Source organism: Heterodontus francisci, chromosome 4 (assembly GCF_036365525.1).
Source record: "Heterodontus francisci isolate sHetFra1 chromosome 4, sHetFra1.hap1, whole genome shotgun sequence".
Lineage (NCBI taxonomy): Eukaryota > Metazoa > Chordata > Chondrichthyes > Heterodontiformes > Heterodontidae > Heterodontus > Heterodontus francisci.
In genome coordinates, this window is record NC_090374.1 from 111,594,891 (window position 1) to 111,614,422 (window position 19,532).

The following is a 19,532-nucleotide window of genomic DNA, read 5'->3' on the forward strand; positions in this document are numbered from 1 at the left end:
AAATGCTACATCAGTTCTTAAATCTCACTAACCATCCTTTGCTGGCTCCAAACTCTACTGAGGCTTTGGTATTGCCGTTCATTTGGTGGCAAAACTTCTTCGCCTGAGCTTGAACAGGACAGGATATGGATACGCCCTCAGCTCTCTGCTGGGTCAACCAAGTGTATAGGGCTTTGTTGAGGGGTGTGTTGTTGGCATTTCAGGCTTTCTTTCTTGTTTGCCACCTTCATCCATTTCCATTGATACCTTTCTCAACGTCTCTTCATCTTTAAGCCAACTACGAAGCATTGATTCAACAATCCACTTCTTTGCGAAATGGATGCTGGCATAGGGCGGCACAGTGGCGCAGTGGTCAGCACCACAGCCTCACAGCTCCAGCGACCCGGGTTCAATTCTGGGTACTGCCTGTGCGGAGTTTGCAAGTTCTCCCTGTGACCGTGTAGGTTTTCGCCGGGTGCTCCGGTTTCCTTCCACAGCCCAAGACTTGCAGGTTGATAGGTAAATTGGCCATTATAAATTGCCCCTAGTATAGGTAGGTGGTAGGGGAATTGTGGGGATGTGGTAGGAATATGGTATTAATGTAGGATTAGTATAAATGGGTGGTTGATGGTCGTCACAGACTCGGTGGGCCGAAGGGCCTGTTTCAGTGCTGTATCTATAAAAATAAAAAAATAAAAAATAGTGTCTTCCTTGATCTGAGCAACGATTTTCAGCTTCTTGGGGATGGTGTAAGATTTTCTCTTTTGTGATTCAGTACATATGATTTTGCATTAATCATTGTATGGCTATCAGTGCAATCTGCCCAGTATTTATTCAGAGAAAATAGGCACTTTAGTTAATCATGAGGCTGCCATCTAATTGCGTGGTTCTAAACCATTTGTGGAGCATTTATACTTCAACAATGTTCTGAAATAATGAAGTTACATGAAATTTCTGGGGTCCATGGTGGACCCACACTATACCGGATTCCGCATTATAGTGGACTGTGTTATAGTGGGGTCCCACTGTACATGCTACGATTATGATCATCCTTATTTTTTGATTGAAATTTAATCTTCAGATACAGTAGAATGTTGTTCATCATCCACCAGGAGTTGTGTTACCTGCAGACACTTAATTTTTATACCTTCCTCTAATAGCTGTGAATGAAGGGATACTGTTTAATGAGCACCAGAAGCACTGCACTACAAGTCACTAATAGTCATTCCTCATCTGGATCTAAATGATCAATACTGGCAGGCTGTTGGACCTTGACTGGTTATGCAGCTGAATTGGTTCTTATTTCCCAACGTCCATTTGTATACATTCCAAGAGGACTCCACGGACAAGAGGCCCTGGCTGATTTCTACTGCCCTGCCCAAAGGCATTGCAGTCACCTATAAAGAAATAGGAGCAGGAATAAACCATAGAGCCCCTCGAGCCTGCTCCGCAATTCAATACAATCATGGCTGATCTTCTGCCTGAACTCCACTTTCTGTCAGCTCCCCATATCCCTTAATTCCCTTAGATACCAAAAATCTTTCTATTCCAGTCTTGAATATATATAACAATGGAGCAGCCATAACCCTCTGGGGTACAGAATTCCAAAGATTCACAACCTTGAGTGAAAAGATTTCTCCTCTTCTCAGTCATAAATGATCAACCCCTTATCCTGAGACTGTGCCCCTGTGTTTTGGATTCCCCAGCCAACGGAAACAACCTCTCAGTGTCTACCCTGTCAAGGCCCTTCAGAATCTGTGATGTTTCAAAGAGATCACCTCACATACTGCTAAACTCGAGAGAGTACAGGCCCAAATAACTCTGCCTATCATAGGACAACCCTCTCATCCCAAGACACAATCTAGTGAACCTTCACTGTACTGCCTCCAATGCAAGTACAGTCTTCCTTAGATATGGAGACCAAAACTGCGCAGTGCTCCAGCTGTGGTCTCACCAAAGCCCTATACAACTGTAGAAAAACTTATTTATTGTTGTACTGCAATCCCCTTGCAATAAAGGCCAACATGCTATTTGCCTTCCGAATTGTATGGGCAGAGGGGGGGTGGGGGGGAAGAGAGCGGGGGGGGGGGGGGGGAAAGAGAGCGGGGGGGGGGGGAGAGAGCTGGGGGGGGAAGAGAGCGGGGGGGGGAAGAGAGCGGGGGGGGGGGGGGAAGAGAGCGGGGGGGGGGGGGAAAGAGAGCGGGGGGGGGAAGAGAGCGGGGGGGGGAAAGAGCGGGGGGGGGGAAGAGAGCGGGGGGGGGGGGGGAGAGAGCGGGGGGGGGGGGGAGAGAGCGGGGGGGGGGAAGAGAGCGGGGGGGGGGGAAGAGAGCGGGGGGGGGGGAAGAGAGCGGGGGGGGGGGAAGAGAGCGGGGGGGGGGGGGGGGGAAGAGAGCGGGGGGGGGGAAGAGCGGGGGGGGGGAGAGAGCGGGGGGGGGGAAGAGAGCGGGGGGGGGAAGAGAGCGGGGGGGGGGAAGAGAGCGGGGGGGGGAAGAGAGCGGGGGGGGGAGAGAGCGGGGGGGGAAGAGAGCGGGGGGGGGGAGAGAGCGGGGGGGGGGAAAGAGAGCGGGGGGGGGAAAGAGAGCGGGGGGGGGGAAAGAGAGCGGGGGGGGGGGGAAAGAGAGCGGGGGGGGGAAGAGAGCGGGGGGGGGAAAGTGAGCGGGGGGGGGAAGAGAGCGGGGGGGGGGAAGAGAGCGGGGGGGGGAAGAAAGCGGGGGGGGGAAGAAAGCGGGGGGGGGGAAGAAAGCGGGGGGGGGGGAAGAAAGCGGGGGGGGGGGGGGGGAGAGAGCGGGGGGGGGGGGGGGAAGAAAGCGGGGGGGGGGGGAAGAAAGCGGGGGGGGGAAGAAAGCGGGGGGGGGGGAAGAAAGCGGGGGGGGGAAGAAAGCGGGGGGGGAAGAAAAGCGGGGGGGGGAGAAAGCGCGGGGGGAAGAAAGCGCGGGGGGAAGAAAGCGGGGGGGAAGAAAGCGGGGGGGGGGAAGAGAGCGGGGGGGGGGGGAAGAGAGCGGGGGGGGGGGAAGAGAGCGGGGGGTGTGGAAGAGAGCGGGGGGGGGAAGAGAGCGGGGGGGGGGGAAGAGAGCGGGGGGGGGGGGGAGAGAGCGGGGGGGGGGGGAGAGAGCGGGGGGGGGGGGGGGGGGAGAGAGCGGGGGGTGGGAAGAGAGCGGGGGGGGGGGAAGAGAGCGGGGGGGGGAAGAGAGCGGGGGGGGAAGAGAGCGGGGGGGGGGAAGAGAGCGGGGGGGGGGAAGAGAGCGGGGGGGGGAAGAGAGCGGGGGGGGGAAGAGAGCGGGGGGGGGAAGAGAGCGGGGGGGGGGAAGAGAGCGGGGGGGGGGAAGAGAGCGGGGGGGGGGGGGAAGAGAGCAGGGGGGGGGGAGAGAGCGGGGGGGGGGGGAGAGAGCGGGGGGGGGAAGAGAGCGGGGGGGGGGGGAAGAGAGCGGGGGGGGGAAGAGGGCGGGGGGGGAGAGGGCGGGGGGGGAGAGGGCGGGGGGGGAGAGGGCGGGGGGGAGAGGGCGGGGGGGGAGAGGGCGGGGGGGAGAGGGCGGGGGGGGGGGAGGGCGGGGGGGGGAGGGCGGGGGGGGGAGGGCGGGGGGGGAGGGCGGGGGGGGGGAGGGCGGGGGGGGGAGGGCGGGGGGGGGAGAGGGCGGGGGGAGAGGGGGGGGGGGAGAGGGCGGGGGGGGAGAGGGCGGGGGGGGGAGAGGGCGGGGGGGAGAGGGCGGGGGGAGAGGGCGGGGGGGAGAGGGCGGGGGGGGGAGAGGGCGGGGGGGGGGAGAGGGCGGGGGGGGGGGGGAGAGGGCGGGGGGGGGGGAGAGGGCGGGGGGGGAGAGGCGGGGGGGGAGAGGGCGGGGGGGGGGGAGAGGGCGGGGGGGGAGAGGGCGGGGGGGGAGAGGGCGGGGGGGGAGAGGGCGGGGGGGGGAGAGGGCGGGGGGGAGAGGGGGGGGGGGAGAGGGCGGGGGGGGAGAGGGCGGGGGGGAGAGCGGGCGGGGGGGGGAGAGGGCGGGGGGGGGGAGGGCGGAGGGGGGGAGAGGGATGGGGAGGGCGAAGGGAGAGGGATGGGGGAAGGGAGATGGGCACAGAGAGGGAATAGGGATCGACACTGAGAGGAAGAGAGTGAGAGGGCAGAGAAATAGAAACAGATCAAGATGACTCCTAACAGACAGACATCTATCTGGATTCACTGCATCGCTCAATCATGTGTGTGAGCAGACATTGACTACATGTGCAAGCAAAAACAATACCAGGTAGCTCACTAAATAGGGAGAAATGCATTTTAAATCTGACCATCTTTTGATGGCATTAGGTTTTCTATACATTTTATATACAGATTAACTGCCCCCAGTGACCGTGGTTGAGTCAATAATTTTGTCAAATGCCCATGGTGCAACATGTTGATGCCGATCCCTGCTCAAGTAACAATCCAAAGATTATTACCTTTGAGGTTCTGTGTTTTAATTTGGACCCGAACTCCTCAACTCTCTAAGCAGGACATAATTCCTAGTTCTACCTATGTTATTGGTTCCTATGTGGACCACGACAACTGGATTCTCCCTGTCCCACTCCAAGTTCGTCTGCAGCTGTGAGTACTGTGCAAAGCTCTGGTCGTCATATGATATAAAGAATATCGATAAAGATAATACCAGAAAAGGATGAACAGGCTGGGTCAAGGGTAATGGTGACCTAATAGAGGTCTTTAAAATTATGAAATGCTTTGATAGAATAGACAGATAGAGTTTCCACTTGTAGGGAATAACAAAACTAGAGGCCATCAATATGAGAGTCACCAATAAAACAAATAGGGAATTCAGAAGAAACTTTACCCAAAGTGGTGAGAATGTACAACTTGCTACCATAGGAAGTGGTTGAGGCAAATAGTATAGATGCAGATAAGGGAAGGCTAGCTAAGCATATGAGGGAGAACAGAATAGAGAACTACACTGATCGAGTATGATGGAAGGAGGCTTGAGCGGAGCACAAACACCAGCAAGGACTGGTTAGGAAGAATGGCCATTTTCTATGCTGTATCTTCTATGTAATTATTTGTCAGAACATACTTCCACGAATCATCTCAACTTATCTCATACTCACCTGTCATGTTTTCCCTGTTTGAAAACTTGATTGGAGGCAGTGCTGAGAGTTGAGCATATTGCTGGTTTGTCCTTGAAAGGAAAAGTTAGGCTAAAGACAGGGCAGTGGTTTACGAAGATGAGTGGATTAATGGTCCACTATTGGATATTGATTTTTCAGCCATTACACCTTCGCCCTCTGGACTTCCTTTTAAAGCCAGGAGTTGGCCCCACAAGGAACTACTTGGGTGAGGCCCAAAAGTGTAAAAATAATGTTTCTACAGCTGATCTTGCTGATAGAAACATATTTCCAGCAGTTAGTATCAAGCTGAAAAATGACAATTAAAATACAGGAAAGATATAAACTCAAAGTGTATATATTTGATTAAACAAAAAATCTCAATTGAAACAGAAAATTTCTGTGAACAGGAGGGAAAAAAAAGGGGAGTTCAGATGGCTGTATATAACGGGAGTCAGGAAGGTCAACTAACTACTAAAACAACAGAAATTTAAGAAAGGTCTCATCAGGTTATATGCCCCAGTACACAATGTTCGACATCTTGTTGGGGAGATTGACTTGATAACCAAGACTCCTCTTCTTTTTTTTCTTCTTTGGCCTCCTTATCTCGAGAGACAATGGGTAAGCGCCTGTAGGTGGTCAGTGGTGTGTGTGGAGCAGCGCCTGGAGTGGCTATAAAGGCCAACCAAGACTCCATATTTCGGGTTTCATAGACATCCAAATTTAGTTTTTTTAGTTTTAGAGATACAGCACTGAAACAGGCCCTTCGGCCCCACCGAGTCTGTGCCGACCATCAACCACCCATTTATACTAATCCTACACTAATCCATATTCCTACCACATTCCCACCTGTCCCTATACTTCCCTACCACCTACCTATACTAGGGACAATTTATAATGGCCAATTAACCTATCAACCTGCAAGTCTTTGGCATGTGGGAGGAAACCGGAGCACCCGGAGGAAACCCACGCAGACACAGGGAGAACTTGCAAACTCCACACAGGCAGGACCCAGAATTGAACCTGGGTCGCTGGAGCTGTGAGGCTGCGGTGCTAACCACTGCACCACTATTTAGCAGGTGGAATCGCTCTATTAACAGCATTAATGATAACTGAACTTAGTGCCCGACTTCATAGCCTCAATTTTAATTCTCCCTGCCTGTCTGAAACCAGGCGAGGGGGGTAGCTAAAATATGGGGGGAGGACTTAGCCACTCCTTTTCCTTCCTGATCTGACTGAGTGTAATGCTGCCTGAAGCTGATGGATATTCAAGTATGCAGATCGGGCTCCCATGATATCACCTGGGTTCGATCTGCAATTTTAACCTGAGGCCTCCGCATGGAGCAATGGCAGCTTCCTTGTCAGCCAAACCTACCAGGAACAGGAGCCAGGGCTAGAAGAGAAACAATATGCCAAGTTTTCTTTTTAAAACAAAGCGTTGCCTTGTAGGCCAGGAAGCATCAGTGCTTCTCTGGACCCCTCAAGGAAGCCTTAGGGCTCCCCTGCTCCAGGACCCCCATCCTCCTCTAGTCTGTGATTTCCCAGGCACCCCATTCCATTAACCCAAGTACCAGGGTCTGTTCACTCTAGCCCCGAGCAGCTGCATCCAACTGGAATAATGTTAAAGGCTGGGCATCTACCAGACAACTTCTTGGCCATTTTGATGGTGTGTAAATGAACTTCACCATTACAATTGGTTTGGTCTCTACATCAATCTTGCTTGGAGCTACATCGCCCACATTGGGGCTCTCCTTCACTGTTTCCGAACTTCTGTTAAAATTAGAGCCCATAACTTCTGTAAGGGATCATAGTTTTTTATGCTTGTACAAACAGAGCTTTAGTTACAATAGGCAAGCATGTCCCCACAACAGGATTCAAAATATCCCAATATTACCCCTTTTTATTCAAATGGCCTCTTTTTTATTTTCACATCAAGTTCTGAAAATCTTTCGACTGATCATCTTAATGAGTTTCCTTTCACACTTTCACAATTTGTGCCCAGATGACTCAGTGGCTATTCTCATTATTGTTACATGGAGAGGCTTGTTTGCAAGCTTCTTTTCACCTTGAGGTTCATCAAGGGGAGGAATTAGAACTCGACACCAGACCAGCAGATTTTAACTATACTAAAATTATCCCTTTTTCTTTTCTGAACAGTGCAATAAATTTAGCACACAAAATCTTTGGAAGTTCTTTTTAAATTGCTGAAGGTTCACATGCCTTTCAACAAAATGGGTGTACTGAATTTGTTACTGTAGCAATGTACTGCAATTTTTTGTGTTCAAGTAAATAGGCTGCCTTTTGTAAACTTAAGTTTCTCCTCTTTTGCTCATTGGGCCCCTTCTCATCTTGTACACACCACCAAAAGGATCGGCAGCAACTTGTTCACTTCTCATGGTTACTCAAAAACTGGGTACTGAGAGATCTGTTAGTGCAGCTCACTGACAATCCCTTCCCTAGCAGGGGAGAAATGCCATCCCCAGTTTGTTACTTTCCCACGCAGACCAAAATTGGAAATTCAGCAATGTGTAGGGACTACACATATCCTATCATTCCATGACATAATCTGCAGCAATGGTGCATCAACATACTACTTAGAATATACCATGTAGCACATGACTGTAACAAAGCCACAGAAAGTGGCTAAAAATGAATTTAAAAATTTTAACATTTTGCCAAAATACGTAAATCATCACTAACCTCATTCCCTTCTCTGATCACCAACTCAGACTTATCCAGCTGCCCATATCATATCTCACACCAAGCATCGCTCACACTCATTGACCTACAATGGCTCCCAGCCCCCCACCACTACAATGACTGAAATTTTGTTTTCCTTTTGTTCAAGTCACTCATGACCTTAGCCTTTCTATCGCTGTAATCCTTTCCAATGCTACAAGTTCCTCCATCTCAGCTCCTCTTGGTCTGGCCTCACATACCAATTCCCTGCCCACCATTGGAGGCAACCTCTTCAGCTGTCTAGGTCTCACCTTTAAATCTTTCTGCCTCTTTCACCTCCTTTAAGCACTCTCCCTTATTGCACTGCAGGGTTTTGGTCACCCCATTCTCATCAATTCTTTGGTTCAGGGCTGTTTTTACTCACTGGCATACTTTTCTATGCTACATATGCTATAAAAATGCAAGCTGCTTTTGTTATACTTATGGTACAGCATATCAAACTCAGATTTATAATATAAAACCTTATTAAGGGCAAAATTTACCATATAATAAATAAGACTGCATGGATTGTCACCCACAATATATCTCACCTCATTGTCTGATTCCACAAGTACTTGATCGTATTCACTAAGGGCAACTAAAAACATAATAGACGTCACATTTTCAAAGCAGTGAATCCATTTTCTTCGCTCTGACCGCTGACCCCCAACATCAACCATTCTGAAAAATCAATGCAACACCAAACTGTATGTGAACCAGGCCAGAAAGTCATGAAAATTTTGGAGAGTTAGTCAATCTATCAGATATGCTGCATAATAGATGAGAGGTCTTTCACATTTTAATGTACATGCATTTGGCTAAGATTTATATTATTAATAAAACACTAGCTCAGTGTAGTAAAATCATTTTAAGTCATATTTATTACGTGCAGAATTTACATGAACCTTAGCCATTTTTGCTAGGCAAATGATGACATACTGAAATGCATAATCTACATTTCAGTTCATCCAGTGATTTTTGCATTTAATGAACACATATTAGAATATATACAGTTACTTTAAAGAACACAAACAGCATTTAAGAAAATGTTTTAAATAAATATTGCTTTCAAATATTGTTCATAGATTTATGAAGCATGCACTTTCCATTTTGTTCCAATCATCTCTACATCTTTACAAATATGAAATTCAGTTTACATCATGCTCAAAGAGTTCCTGAAAATGGAAGTTTTTTGTCCAAGTTGTAAAAACTGTTACTGTCTTTCAGTAACTTTCTTCTACCTGAAAATGACGGTTTGTAAGTCGAAGGGGTATTCAATGATCCCTGTTGTTGGGACTCGCACTCTAAGCACATCCTGTTGAGTGGGTAGATAGGTAGGTTCTGCTATACGGTCCAAGTCTTTAAGATAGCTACAGACAGGGAGAAACAACAGGAATGCAAAGACTGTGACACTGGAGAGGGAAGAGTGGGGGGGGGGGGGGTGGGGGGGGGGGAATAGAAAGGGGATGTTGTGGTGATCACCATTCTTCCTGTCTGTAAGAATCATGGTGAATTCCCCAAGATGGTACCACATATTCACGGTGGTGATATGGGATAGTTACTTACACCTACTCCTCACCAGATTGTGCCACTTTCCCAAGAACGCAGAGTGCATTTTCCCAGTATTCCTTTAATACAGAATTCCTGAAAATTGTGCTTCTTAAATAAAGAAACATTATTTTCATTGAATTGGTAAGACTGTCTGAAGGATGAATTTGTACAGTACTTAGATAATTCCTAAAAAGTATTTTTTAAATTTTTGCCTCTGACACTACCCTATAACTACTACTTAGAAATAAATTCATTTACTGGTAGTGTATGTCATCATATTAAACCAGAAAATACTGGGAAGACACAACTTCTGCTACCCAGGAAATTTACAACAGGCCCCAATCAGTACCTGAAGATTATATTCTCCAGATCAAATGGATACTCAATGATGCCAGTTGTGGGCACTCGAACCCGCAGCACATCCTGTGAGTTGGCTGATAACCTGATGCTGATATACGATCAATATCACTAAGGTAGCTGTGAAATAAGAAAGAAAATTAAATATGATGCATAGGCTTCTCAAATGGAGTGCCATGATTTATTTGAGGAAAGCAAAATACTGAAAAGATTCAGCAAAAATTAAAACAAATACATATCTATAGATTTTTTTTTAAATGAATGAACAGATCCCTTGTGGTGTTGCTCATGAGAGGGAAGATATGCTCTTCACCAATTTACAATACCATATTTTAACAGGGCTATCAATTTAGTGATTGAATCAGTGAAATTGGTGCTTTCAAATTCCACAATTATGTACATATTTCTGTAAGTATAAATCAGTGATCTTGTTTCTTATAACTTTCTTAAATTGTGCAGCTCATTTTCTTTTAAAAAAAAATAAAAGTTCAAGACTCAGAGGAAGGTGATAAAGATCAAACTGGTAAGAGCAGCATGAAGCAGAAATCTTGTGATTTGGTACTTTAGGAAGGATGTGAAGGCATCGGAGTGAGTACAGAAAAGATTCACAAGAATGGTTCCAGGGATGAGGAACTTCAGTTATGGAGATAGATCGGAGAAGTTTTCTTGGGAGAAGAGAACGCTGAGAGGTGATTTGATAGAGGTATTCAAAATCATGAGAGGTCTGGACAGAGTAGATAGAGAGAAACTGTTCCCACACATGAAAGGATCGAGAATGAGAGGGCACAGATTCAAAGTATTTGGGAAGAAAAGCAAAAGTGACATGAAAAAAAACTTTTTCACGCAGCGAGTGGTTAAGGTCTGGAATGTGCTGCCCGAGAACGTGGAGGAGGCAGGTTCAACTGAAGCATTCAAAAGGGAATTAGAAAGTTATATGAAAAGGAAGAATGTGCAAGGTTACGGGGAGAAGGTGGGGGAATGGCACTAAGGGAATTGCTCTTTCAGAGAGCCAGTGCAGACACGATGGGCTGAATGGCCTCCTTCTGCGCTGCAACGATTCTGTGATTCTGGTAGTTTTTGAGTACTAGCAGATGGAGAAAACAAAGTTTAAAAGCATTGATGGAAAGGGATTATTCATTCAGGAGCACTCCTGTTGGGCTAACTAAAATCTAATATTCTGGGAAATTGTGCACATAGCATATACTCGAACTGCAGAATATACCTCCAGATACACAATTAAAGCTCTGGGCAAATATATCATTTTCAAGATTACAATTATGGGAGGTGGTGAGACTTCATGTAAAAGCTTCATTGAAGGTTTTAAAAGACAAAATATATTTCAATGGGTGAACTGCATTACATAATCCTGCAATACGTAATTTTTTGAAACTTATTTTGGAGATGAGAAATTTCAATTACTAAGGGAATAATTACAGATGAAATTTATTGTGAATGTCTTCACCACTTTATTTTTGCCTGTTAGTCGTTACCCACCTCTTCAATTCTGATTTATTGCTGTTTTACATACAAGCAAAGCGAACAAAGTCTGATGGTAAAAGTGACAGTAAAGTGTTACACAAAATGCAACATTTACAGGAATTCCACACTGTACACATGACTCAAGATATTACTTGCTCATCTCCTAGAACATTGCACATAGAAATTTCGACAAGTTTTATCAAAACGATACAGGTAAACAAAGCAGAACAGCTAAGTAGGCACCACAGAATTTTTAAATTAATAGAGCACCAGGCACCAATGGATCAATAAATTGATAGAACAAAAGGTACAAGGAAATTAATAAATGAAGCCAGCAGTGGGCGCCAGTCAAGTACAAAAGGGGACACTTGAATTAATAAATTCCTAGCATTATGGGCATGCCAACAAATTGTTCAAAATTCAAATTGGGTACGAATGGTGTATGTTTAATCTTCTATGAACATAATGACCATGGTTGCAGCATAATATACAGTCTGACAGCTCTACTGTTAACAGATCAAAGAAAAGGAATTCAAGGCACGATATGCAGTACCTCACTCCAAGGACAGAATTTTATGTTGGGCAGGAGGCCCCGCCCACTGGCCAAAAAGTCAGGGAGCAAGCCTGCCTCCGCCGGGCCTGGGAGCCTCGCTGTAATTGTACCTGCCACAGGCCCTTTGTGGCCTCAGGTGGGCCTCCGCTCCTCTGGAGCAGTGGCCACTGCTGGGACTGCAGCCAGGGAATGGAACAAGAGGGACAACAGCCCCGGAAAAAAGTTACGTTTGTGGGGCCTTGCATGGGACAATCGGCTGGGCCCTGGCAAGGCCCGGGCGGGGGGGGCGGCGTGGCAGGATGTAGTTCAGTGGGGGCAGTTACGCCGTGGGGGGGGGGGGGGGCGCGGTTTCCGTGCAGCACAGAGTGCTTGATCAGGAGGGCCCCTCCAGCCTGCACGGAGACAACCAAGTTTTACTTAAGGACCTTAATTGGCCTTGGGCGGATGGGCCATTTCTTGCTGCCGCCGTCCCTCGTAAAATTGCAGCAGGGGCAGGAAGGCGATGGGAATGGCACTGCCCGCCTTCCACTCAATCTTACAGTACCGCCGCCTCTTACCCATTCCTACTGGTTGGGGGGGGGGGGGGGAAACACATAAAACTCCAGCCCAAGAGTCCCATATATCATCATAACCTGGAACATTAAATGAAGCAGTCCAGTCTTTTAGAAGGCAGCTGAATTGTTCTGATTGTCAGCTTGATATTCTTTGGAAACTACATCACTGAAGCATGCGTCTGGCGATGTCTGTTGGTCATGGTTTCTGTTTTAAGAGTGAGTCATGCTACAAAATCTTGGCAGTCTGAAACCAAGCAATGTGATTGCACCAGGCACAATTGGCTCACTCTCCAGATATTTTACTCAAAAAAAAAAGCCAAAAAGGATTAGGAAATCAAAGAGTCATCAAGGAACCCATAACACGATAACGTTTTGAAACTAATCAGACAAATATTTAGTCTTCCTGACATAAGTTGTTTTATCTATGAAACTACAGCTCACGTTCGTCATCAGATTTATATGCACTTTATGAATAAGTTTTTTTTTAAGAGATACAGCACTGAAACAGGCCCTTCGGCCCACCGAGTCTGTGCCGACCATCAACCACCAATTTATACTAATCCTACACTAATCCCATATTCCTACCACATCCCCACCTGTCCCTATATATTTCCCTACCACCTACCTATACTAGGGGCAATTTATAATGGCCAATTAACCTATCAACCTGCAAGTCTTTGGCATGTGGGAGGAAACCGGAGCACCCGGAGGAAACCCACGCGGTCACAGGGAGAACTTGCAAACTCCGCACAGGCAGTACCCAGAATCGAACCCGGGTCCCTGGAGCTGTGAGGCTGCGGTGCTAACCACTGCGCCACTGTGCCGCCCCTATTTCAAGTGTGATGGAATCCATGGTTGCAAAGCTTGTTCTTTTTTTAAGACCCTAACTGAGAGGGAAACTAGAATTGAGACAGAAACTAGAACTGAAACAGAAAGGTAAAACAAAACCGAAACAGAAGCTGAAAAAACAACTTCAGATTTCCAGGGAAACCGACACTGGTTAGAACCAGATAAAAGCAGTCAGAATCCTCCCCACACCAGGCAGATCAGGCAGGAGTGGAGCGCTGGCAAGCAGAAGAAAGTGACACCTGAATCCAGGAGCTCTTTCTTTAACTTAGGGTAGCCGGCTAACCAGACCCAGCCATACAGTGCACAGGTTGTCACTGAAAAACTCAGATAAAGGGAAGATTGGTAAATCCACGACATCAAGACTGTCGTGAGCAGAACTGAGAAGTTCTGGAGAAGTGCATCTTGTGGTGAAGACCACACCCGTGGAGTTCAGATTGAGAGGGAACTGCTATCGGAAGGAGAACAGCAGCTAAATCCTTGAAGAAAAGAGCTGAAAATCTACCTGAGTAACTTCCAAGTTGTGAAGCACTGTGTGACTGTAATTGTTGCCATGTATGTTGGGTGCACTGCCCAGTGAAACCATGAGACCAATCTCTGTTGTATGTATTAAGTTGTAATTTGTAATATATATATATATATATATATATATATATAGACTGTGATCTGTCTTGTTTCATGTTTAATTCATGTTGATTTTGGTTTGAGTGTTAAAGTAAAATTTATAAAAGTGAAATCTGTTCATTTAGTTTGGCATCCTATATTTGGGTCAATAGGTGGATTCAATTCTTTTCACTTGTTGGTGGTCTCCACAGGGTTCATAACAAAAGTGAACGCAGCTTACAAGAGTAGGTGTAGATGCATCTTCTGAATTGAAGCAGACTCTGTTCTCAGAAAACACCATTAAAAAAAATTGTATATCAGAGTGATGAAGTGCATTGAAAATTCTCAGCTCTCATCACTGTGGTAGACGCTAAGGAGAGGCCAAGTGCTTTCCCCTAGGGAATGAAAACAATGCAGCCATCTTCCATGGATTACGTTTGTATATCTCAACTAATTATTTGTGTTGCACTGATTTGCCTGTTCTCACATTCATTGTTGATGCACAACATTGGGAGAAAAAAAGATTGGTTTAATCTCTTAAGAGGAAATTAAACGACTGACCTACAGATTTATTTTTTTAATTCATTATGGGCGTCACTGGCCAGGTCAGCATTTATTGACCATCCCTAATTGCCCATTAGAAGGTGGTGGTGAGATGCCTTCTTGAACTGCTGCAGTCCATGTGGGATAGGTAAACCCACAGTGCTCTTAGGAAGGGAGTTCCAGGATTTTGACCCAGCTACAGTGAAGAAATGGTGATATAATTCCAAGTTAGGATGGTGTGTGGCTTGGAGGGGAACTTGCAGGTGGTGGTGTTCTCATGCATCTGCTGCCCTTGTCCTTCTAGGTGGTAGAGGTACATGTATATGTGTTACAAAGAGCATAACATTCTGAATAATGCACTCAGTATATCTGTTGATGATTTTGGAAATGCTACTTTGGTTGGATATTCATAAGAGTATCAATGGACAATGGTGTCCAAGCTTCATATCTCAGTTAGGAACCCAAGACAGGTAGTGGTAAGGGGCGGGGGGAACTATTTAAATAAAGGGCAGGGGGGTGTGGGAGGAATAACATTTGTCAGTTTTCTTGAAATTACATAGACATTTGCATGAATATAATTTAAATTAGAAATCCAAACAATGCTTAAAGAAAAAAACTCATGAAAGAAAGCAAGGATAGAGAAAATTTTGCAAATGAATCAGTATATGGTGAAAAGCTTGTACAGTAGAAACAATGGCCATGAAATAGAAGGCCCATATTTTTAAAGTGTATAACTTTTTTCAGTACAAGATAGATCTGAATTTCAGGGATATTGAATCATCTGGAGATTGCTGAACTTTTGTAGGTGTTTTGTTTTAAAAGGAAGGTCAACAAAAGGTAAACAATTACTGGAAAACATGTGATTTTAAGTAAACACAGCAGGTGTTCTAACCTTTCTTTGAAGAATCCCTGCTCTTGAAAAGCAAAAGCCTGTATGAAGTTGTACTATTGCCTCCTGTATTCTGAAGACATCCTGAATGTTTGCAGAAACCTTGCATCTTTAAAAGGACTTTGCATCGAATGTGTGAGAACTAAAACCTTTGTTGCTGCACACCTGCTGTAAGACCTATGTGAAGCCTTCGGTAGTTGAATTTCTTTGAACGCCTACCCAAGCAGACCGTTTATCAACGTTGCCTGGAAAGATTCTGAGTGGCAGCCACCTATTTGACTTTGGGACACCTCACCAAAACAAAGGGCTTCTATATCTGCTTCTCTGCAGTCTAATTTTTTTTATTCCTTCTATTTTTTTCTAACAGCTGTAAACAGAAATCTTTTTTTCCCCCCGGGTTAACCGGTTGTGCACATGAGTGTGTGTGTGATGGCTAGGATAAAAAATACGGGGTTTTAATATTTTAATTCACGTATACATTTACTTCATTGTTGGTTAAGACTTGGTTGATAATAAACGGATAGTTCTGTTGTTTATTAAAGAAACCTGTTTAGTGTGCTTTATTCTGGGGACAAATAGAGCATCTAATTGACTGTTTCGGTAAGTGGGAAAATTTATTGATTTGTTGTGACCTGTGGAGTAGTGGGACTAAATTAACAGTGCACTCCTCCGTCTCGGTCGTAACAACCCTCAGACCAATTTGAAGAATTACACAACAAGATGGCATCAGACAGGATCTCTCAAAAGTTGAATGGGAGAGGCTGTTTACAGGTAAAGGGACGTCTGGCAGGTGGGAGGCTTTTAAAAGTGAGATAGGAAGAGTTCAGGGCTGGCATGTTCCTGTTAGATTGAAGGGCAAGGCTGGCAAATTTAGGGAACCTTGGTTGACGAGGAATATTGAGGGTCTGGTCAGGACAAAGAAGGAGGCATATGTCAGGTATAGGCAGCTAGGATCAAGCGAGTCCCTCGAGGAGTATAAGGGATGTAGGAGTACACTTAAGAAGGAAATTAGGAGGGCAAAAAGGGGCCATGAGATTTCCCTGGCAGATAAGATAAATGACAATCCTAGAAGATTCTATAAGTATATAAGAGTAAAAGGGTAGCTAGCGAGAGAGATCAGTGTAGTAATCTGTGTGTGGAGCCACGGGAAATGGCGAGGTCTTAAATGAATACTTCTCGTCTGTATTTACCATGGAGAAGGTCATGGAAGCTAGTGAGTTCAAGGGAGGGAACAGCGATATCCTGGAGCACATCAACATTACAAAGAAGGTGGTATTGGAGGTTTTTAAGCGCATTAAGGTGGATAAATCCCCAGGGCCCGACCAAGTGTATCCTAGGATGCTATGGGAAGCAAGGGAGGAGTTTGCTGGAGTCCTGGCAGAGATTTTCGTATCATCGTTAGCCACGGGTGAGGTACCGGAAGACTGGAGGATAGCGAATATTGTGCCTTTATTTAAGAAGGGCAGCAGGGATAAGCCAGGGAACTACAGGCCGGTGAGCCTTACATCAGTGGTGGGAAAGTTATTGGAAGGGATTCTGAGAGACAGGATTTATATGCATTTGGAAAGGCAAGGTCTGATTAGGGATAATCAGCATGGCTTTGTGCGTGGGAAATCATGTCTCACGAATTTGATTGAGTTTTTTGAGGTGGTGACCAAGAGGATTGACGAGGGCAGAGCGGTGGATGTTGTCTACATGGACTTTATCAAGGCCTTTGACAAGGTCCCACATGGTAGGCTGGTCCAGAAGGTTCAAACACACGGGACCCAGGGTGAGCTAGCCAACTGGATCCAAAATTGGCTTGGTGATAGGAGGCAGAGGGTGGTAGTGGAGGGTTGTTTTTCAGATTGGAGGTCGGTGACCAGCCGTGTGCCACAGGGATTGGTGCTGGGCCCTCTGTTGTTTGTCATATATATTAATGACTTGGATGTGAATGTAGGGGGCATGATTAGTAAGTTTGCAGATGACACCAAAACTGGTGGTATAGTGGACAGTGAAGAAGGTTGTCTAAGGTTACAACAGGATATAGATAAATTGGGAAAGTGGGCAACGGATTGGCAAATGGAATTTAACACAGACAAGTGCAAAGTGATGCATTTTGGGAAGTTAAACCAGGGCAGGACATATAGTGAATGACAGGGCCCTGGGGAGTGTTGTTGAGCAGAGACACCCCCTTGGGCTGCAAGTACATAGTTCCCTGAAAGTGGCAACACAGGTAGACAGGGTGGTGAAGAAGGCGTATGGCATGCTTGCCTTCATCGTCCGAGGCACTGAGTACAAGAGTTGGGACATCATGTTACAGTTGTACATAACGTGGTTAGGCCGCATTTGGAGTACTGTGTGCAGTTTTGGTCACCGCACTACAGGAAAGATGTGATTAAGCTAGAGAGAGTGCAGAAAAGATTCACAAGGATGTTGCCTGGTTTGGAGGGCTTGAGTTATAAAGAGAGATTGGATAGGCTGGGTCTGTTTTCCCTAGAGCGAAGGAGGCTGAGAGGGGACATGATAGAGGTATATAAAATTATGAGAGGCATAGATAGGGTAGATAGCCAGTGTCTGTTTTCCATGGTAAGGGTGACTAAAACTAGAGGGCATAGATTTAAGGTGAGAGGGAGGAGGTTTAAAGGGGATCAAAGGGGTAAATTTTTCACACAAAGAATAGTGGGTATCTGGAATGAGCTGTCAGAGGAGGTGGTGGAGGCAGGAACAGTAGCAACGTTTAAGAGGCATCTGGACAGGTACTTGAATGAGCAAGGCATAGAGGGATATGGAATGAATGCAGGCAGGTGGGATTAGTTTAGATAGGCATTATGGTCAGCATGGACGCGGTGAGCCGAAGGGCCTGTTTCTATGCTATACGACTCTATGTAAGATTTCACATTCAAGACTAATTATAACTAAAAAAAAATTCCCATGAACCAAATAGTACTTTCTAAGGATCTGATTCCTTTCTTTGTAATCTGGGGTATTTTCTTTAGTTGTTAAAATACTTGAAAACCTCACACTCCACTTTTACGTTACACAGTCCTTTTTGATGGTGAAATCCTTTGCAGTTACAAGTCCCAAACTCCTCCCAATAGCAATGGGTCAGATCTCAGAAACCTTTTCAAAAATTGATGTCCTCTTCACTCACTTCTCTGAGCACTTTTGACCTGGTCTTCTACTTACCTGCAAGCTTCATCCTTCAAAGCAATCAAGTCTTTGCAGCCTTTTGCTGTATCAGGCTTCTGAGAGCAGGTGTCCCCATCTCTCTTGAGGCTGCAACTGCTGGTTGTCTTCCTTACAGCCTGCTCTGAAGCTGCAGCCACTGGGTTCCGTTCTTACAGTCTGCCTTAAGGCAGTTTCTTCTCTTACAGCTTGTCTGCCTTCAGAAAATCTGTTAAATTCATCTGGACTCAAAAGTCCAGTGGTGTGATCTGTTCCAATATGCAGAGCCCAGAAGTCTAGCTTCACAGAGACACCTGGGCCTTCCATTGTTCCCAGCTGTGAACAGCTGCTTGGTACATCTACAACTTCAGAATCACTGACTCTGTTTTACGACCCACAAGTCTGGGAGGGTGAAATCTATTGTTCTTCAGGCGTTACCCCTGCAGTCCTTTTTCAAAAAAGTTGTCTTTGATCTGTCTTGTCCTTTAGCAGAGAGGATGCATGGTCACCTGATCTTTCGGGCTCCATCTTCAACTTTTAAAAAATCTCAATTTTTAAAACATAATCATGTTACAAAGTTCAGCATTCATAACACCTTCACTCTAAAAACAGAAGTCATGACTGTAGTAATGATGGTTCTTACAACATAGTAACATATAACCTTGTAAACATTTCCATTATTATTTTACACTTTACACAGGTGCCAACAATATTTTATAATTGAGATGTTTTCCTCCATTATACCCCTTCTTTAAATTCTGGGTAAAGCATCAGCAATTACATTGTTCTTTCCTGCAACCTATATAATCTTTAGGTAAATGGTTGCAACATTAAACTCCACCAAAATAATCTGGCATTCCTTGTTTTGAACTCTTCTAGAAACCTTAAAGGATTATGATCGGTGTAAACTGTTTGTTTTGGATGGAATTATGAGAACTGAAACCCCAGTTCTTTTCCCTTTACTGTTCTTAATCAGTGTGTTTTTGCCAAGGAAGGTTACTTAACCTCTGAGTGTACGGTCAGTTTTGAATAACAAGCAGCATGCTTTTTGTGGGTTTAAATAAAGAGGACTATTTTTATTCACACGTTCGCCGAAAGTCTAACCGTGTCACTTACTCACCACTCACACACATATACATACTTGAGAAAGAAAGCCGTTAAAAAGGATAGTGCACTTTTACATATTACAAGCAAAGGAAACGTTCCTAAGTCACGCGATCTGGCTTGTCTTGCAAACAGGCGG

The 19,532-nt window shown here is 45.8% G+C and overlaps 1 protein-coding gene across 2 annotated transcripts in view; it reads right to left on the reverse strand.

Annotated features, from left to right (window-relative positions):
• The window catches only part of LOC137369196 (guanine nucleotide-binding protein G(q) subunit alpha-like), a 266,092-nt gene that overhangs the window by 24,696 nt on the left and 221,864 nt on the right, over nucleotides 1-19,532 (reverse strand). For both annotated transcript variants that reach the window (XM_068029997.1, XM_068029996.1), the window contains exons 4-5: nucleotides 9,009-9,137; nucleotides 8,319-8,448 (exon numbers count right to left, since the gene is read on the reverse strand). In XM_068029997.1, coding sequence (XP_067886098.1) covers nucleotides 8,319-8,448; nucleotides 9,009-9,137 — 259 coding nt within the window. The remainder of the gene's footprint in view (nucleotides 1-8,318; nucleotides 8,449-9,008; nucleotides 9,138-19,532) is intronic.